We start from the raw sequence: 4273 nt of genomic DNA, 5'->3' as shown, positions 1-4273 counted from the left end.
GAGAGATTTTGTCGTGATATATCAATGAACAAGATATTTTTTCATTAAATTAAAAAATTAAGTAGCAGCTGTACGTGATGCGAGCATTGATGATATTTTAATTTTGATTTCATGATTTCTTCTTCCGACGTTTTGTTATCAGAGAGACAACATCTACAGCTTATATATTATTGGTCGTCCGAACAGAGGAAATGAATTATCGTCATTCGTTATATGAAACTTTCTAGTCTCTTTCATTTAAAATTCAAATTGTACTTAATCATTGTCACCCAAGCGTGAAACATACGCAAAGAGTCATATAAGCATAAATTAGGGTTGGCGAGTTTATTATTGGAGAAACTCGAACGGCCGGACGTGTGCTTTACTTTTCACATAGAGACTGAAAACCTCTGTGGCCTAAATTGACTTCTTTTCGTTCGTCGGGCGATTTAAAAACCATTCGGCGGTCTCATTTTAAAGTCCTCCGTTAAGCCCGCAATGGAGCCAGAATTCACAAGTGATGAAGAAGAGACGGGAGACGGAGAAAGGCCAGAAGATGACGTCGACGATGAGGGCTTCTCCCGACTCGATCGCATCAAAATCTGCATCAGTTTTGGTGGCATCGCTGTGCTCCTTCACTCATTCACTACTGTAGCCATCTCTGCTTCTCAGGATATCTTAGCGGGGACTTACATACCGACGACGACAATTCTCTCTTCGCACGTCGCTACAATGGTTGTCGTGACTGCTTGCCTACCCTGGTTCATGCAGAAAATTCCCTACTTTTGGCGTACGTTGATTGTGATTTTTGCAATGGCTGGTGGAACTTTGGTGTTGATCACAGTAAATAATGTTTATGTCAAGATTCTGGGAGTTTCACTAAACGCTTTGGCGCATGGCCTAGGGGAGATATCTTTCCTAGCATTGTGCTCGTTTTATGGCAAAATCTCGGTCACCTCATTCGCGGCTGGAAGTGGCGCGGGCATTCTTCTTGGTCCAATTTACTTTACAGGTAAGGAGACAGAATCCGTTTTCTGTGCTAATGATTTCGTAAAGGCGAAATCCGACTGACGATAAGCGCCCTTTTGTGTTCTTTTACAGAAACAAGAGATTATGCTTCATAGTCTCTTGACAGAAATGAGAGCTATATTAGGCCGGCTCATGCAAATTAATTGAAAGCTTTGATGATGTCCAAATTCCCTTCATTTATGTACTTCGAGAAGTGGCTTTAGACTGAGATAACGGCTTGTAATCTTGACTCGATATCAAACTATGGAGATTTCGTAATGATCCAGCGCTGTACGAGCCTTATTTGTCTCTCGATATCTTACCAGTCTCGAATTTGAACAGGTTTACTTTGCACACACGTCAGCAGTTAAGGTTAAATACAACAGCACTAAGTAATGGGTCTTTATCTGCTACCATGCCTCATCGGTATTTAAACTCCAGTATTTACTGTCGACGCAAGTTCGGGAAGTCCGACTACAACCAACATACGTCCGCGCATTAGCTTTCCTTTAGTCTCTTCGTCTTCCAGGATATTAGAGATATTGTTTGCGTATGTTACTTTGTCACAACTGAAGGTAGACGATACCCCCACCCCCCACCCCTACCTCCACAACTTTGTTCGCATAATTTGTCAGGAAAATACCCGTTTACTCACTGAAAAAAGATTCTTTATTCAACACAAATATTTTTTCTTTATAACAAGGAGATTACTGGCTTATCAGTTTGTTTCTTAGCTACAGCTGCGGATCCGTGGAATTATTAAAACAAAATGAAAGAAAAATATATTATATTAGCCTTTTAATATCTTACTTGACAAGACTTAACACAGATAATTAGCTCGAGTAAACGTGAGGCAGAAATTCGTGAAAAACAAAACATTTGCGGGAAATCTTGCCTTCAATTTACTTCTCGGCAGGGGAACACTAGATTTAAAGTAAAACGATAGTGTAGTTCGAGGGGCGTGTATTTAAGTCCGTTTCTCAGTTCCTGTGCTGCGCAAAATTCGGTAGCCGGGGGCAAAAAAGTGGTATGACTTAACGGTTGTCAGGTATGCACGATGACTTACAGATAAATTAACGACGCATTGGCAGCAGAGTGGTAGACAGCCTTGTCAGCCTTGTTCGTCGCGAACTGTCTAAGTTCCCGCACTGCGCTTCGTCTACAACGAAGCGCAGTGCGGGAACTTAGACAGTTCGCGACGAATAATTATTCAAGAGAACCACCACCAATTAACGCTACAGTTGCGTGCATTTGAGTAGAACTGACGTTTCAGCACGGCAGGTTTCAGAAGTTAAACATTAGAATGGTTAATTGTTATTCACAGCATGGGTTGCACTTTGTGCTCGACGCAACAATACGAGTCTCCCTTTTAGGTCTCCCTTGTTTTTATTTGACGAGAGTGAGCTTCACTCCATGAAACTCAGTTTTAAGGCAAAGCAAAACTGAAATATCTGAGTTTGAGATTTCTACGTACGTCTCATTGAGTCAATCTACATGTTTTTGATTGTAAATGTTTCCTCTTCTTTGTTTTTTTATCAACAGCCATGACTTCTTGGGTTTGCATCTCACCACAGATAACCCTCGCAATCATTTCGCCGGCCCCTCTCCTTGTCTTGTTATTCTACTACATTCTTGATAAAGATCGTCTCAAACCTTATGCCCTACTCCATTACAAGAAACTCAAGTCCGACGACGACTCGCAAGTCTCCGAGGAACAAAGCACGAACCCTTTGCTCCTGTCTTGGCGGGAAAAACTGTCGGCCGCGTGGCAAATCCTGCCACAAATTCTCACGCTTTGTAGCGCGTATGTAGCACAATATGTAACAGTGCAGGCCGTATTTACCACGATAGCCTTTGGAAATGCGCCTTTTGCACCGAGGGATCATTACGTATATTATATACTATTAAATAGCGCCGGCGAGTGTTTATTTCGCTCGTATTTAAGCATCGTGGCATGGAGTAAGCCACAGTTAATCTCACGCCTTATTATTAAGCGCACGTGGATTTTTTCGCTTGTATCGTTGGGCGTTATGATCTTTTCAATCTGCGCTTCTTATTACCGGCTTTTTAATTCCGTCTGGTGGGTTCTTTTTCTTTGCTTTTTCATAGGGTCGATGACAGGTTTAGTTTTTGCCAATACCGTATGCGCGGTTCCATTAATTGTGGACCCAAATTACAGGGAATTTTGCATGGGTCTTGTCACTTTTGGTGAGTCAGCAGGGATTTTAATAGCCAGCTTCTGTGGTATCGCCGTAGAGCCAGCGTTGAGAACGCATTGCTCTGTGATCTCCAAAGATTCGTCACTTTGCTTCACCAGACACAAGAATTACGGATGGGACTCGGCAGTATGTTCTGCGAAAGGTTGAACCATAGTCTAAGACAGACAGAAAGTGAGAAATTTAAGGCCAGTGAGAAATTTAAGGCCAGTTTTTAATTCTGTAAAATTTTGGAATGGCTGTTTGCCTCTGTTTTAAAACGAGTCTTGTGCCAATCAGCTCCAAGGGACACTTGATTGGCTTGAATTAAATAGATCCTTTTAAAGTTGTACGAATGGGGTAGTTTCTAAAGAAACTGTGGTGCTGCGTCGGTGGGGAAGTAGTATACAAAAATGTTGGTATTATCAACGGAGTTGATAATGTAAATTGACCACCGTACAGAGATTCTAAAAGCTGACGTTTAGAGAATTAGCCCTTCGTCAGAGGGAATCGAGAAATTATGGGTTGTGTGTAGTTTTATAGTGGAGTACGAGCTATGTTATTGGTGGTACCTACATACATACATACAACTTTATTTAAACTCAGATTTAGAGTGGCTCGAGAGAGCTAGTGTCTCCGAGTAAAATTAATACATATAAAAAAATAAAAATATAATAATCCGCTTATGTACACATTAATAACATGGCAACGTATAACGTAATAACATTAGTAACATGGCAACGTGAAAAATAGAAATACATTATTTGTCATTTCCGTGACAAAGATGATGATTCCGACACTTCGAACAAAGATATTTTTGAAAGACTTCAAAGTTCGCAAATCTAAATGGACTTCCCCAGAAGGACAGTTTGCCTCTTTAGAATTTTTTCAACAAAAAATGCCGTCACGACATTCACAAACTTAAATTCAATCGTAACACAAATTTTCCAACCTTTCCTCGGAAGAGTTAGCCTGCGAACGCAGACGTATTTCCGGCGGTCGTTTCTCTCCCCCGAAAAATAAAACGACCGCCTGAAATACGTCTGCGTTCGCAGGCTACGGAAGAGTGGGCGGCGCTTAAAAATCCTAGT

General features: G+C 41.2%; 1 protein-coding gene across 1 annotated transcript; it reads left to right on the top strand.

The window, feature by feature from the left end:
• The first annotated feature begins 256 nt into the window (after positions 1–256).
• LOC138008010 (uncharacterized) lies at positions 257–3862 on the top strand. Its single transcript, XM_068855176.1, has 2 exons — positions 257–991; positions 2530–3862. The coding sequence occupies exons 1-2, from the start codon at positions 478–480 to the stop codon at positions 3351–3353; spliced, it is 1338 nt and encodes a 445-aa protein (XP_068711277.1). The 5' UTR covers positions 257–477; the 3' UTR covers positions 3354–3862.
• Positions 3863–4273: the final 411 nt, after the last annotated feature.

The sequence above is a fragment of the Montipora foliosa genome, chromosome 6 (genome assembly GCF_036669935.1).
Source record: "Montipora foliosa isolate CH-2021 chromosome 6, ASM3666993v2, whole genome shotgun sequence".
NCBI classification, from domain to species: Eukaryota; Metazoa; Cnidaria; class Anthozoa; order Scleractinia; family Acroporidae; genus Montipora; species Montipora foliosa.
This window is presented reverse-complemented; position numbering and strand designations above follow the sequence as displayed.

Coding starts and splice junctions, on each gene's coding strand:
- LOC138008010 (XM_068855176.1), top strand. CDS start 478: ATGGAGCCAGAATTCACAAGTGATGAAGAAGAGACGGGAGACGGAGAA. Junction 992..2,529: donor TGGTCCAATTTACTTTACAG/GTAAGGAGACAG, acceptor TTTTATCAACAG/CCATGACTTCTTGGGTTTGC.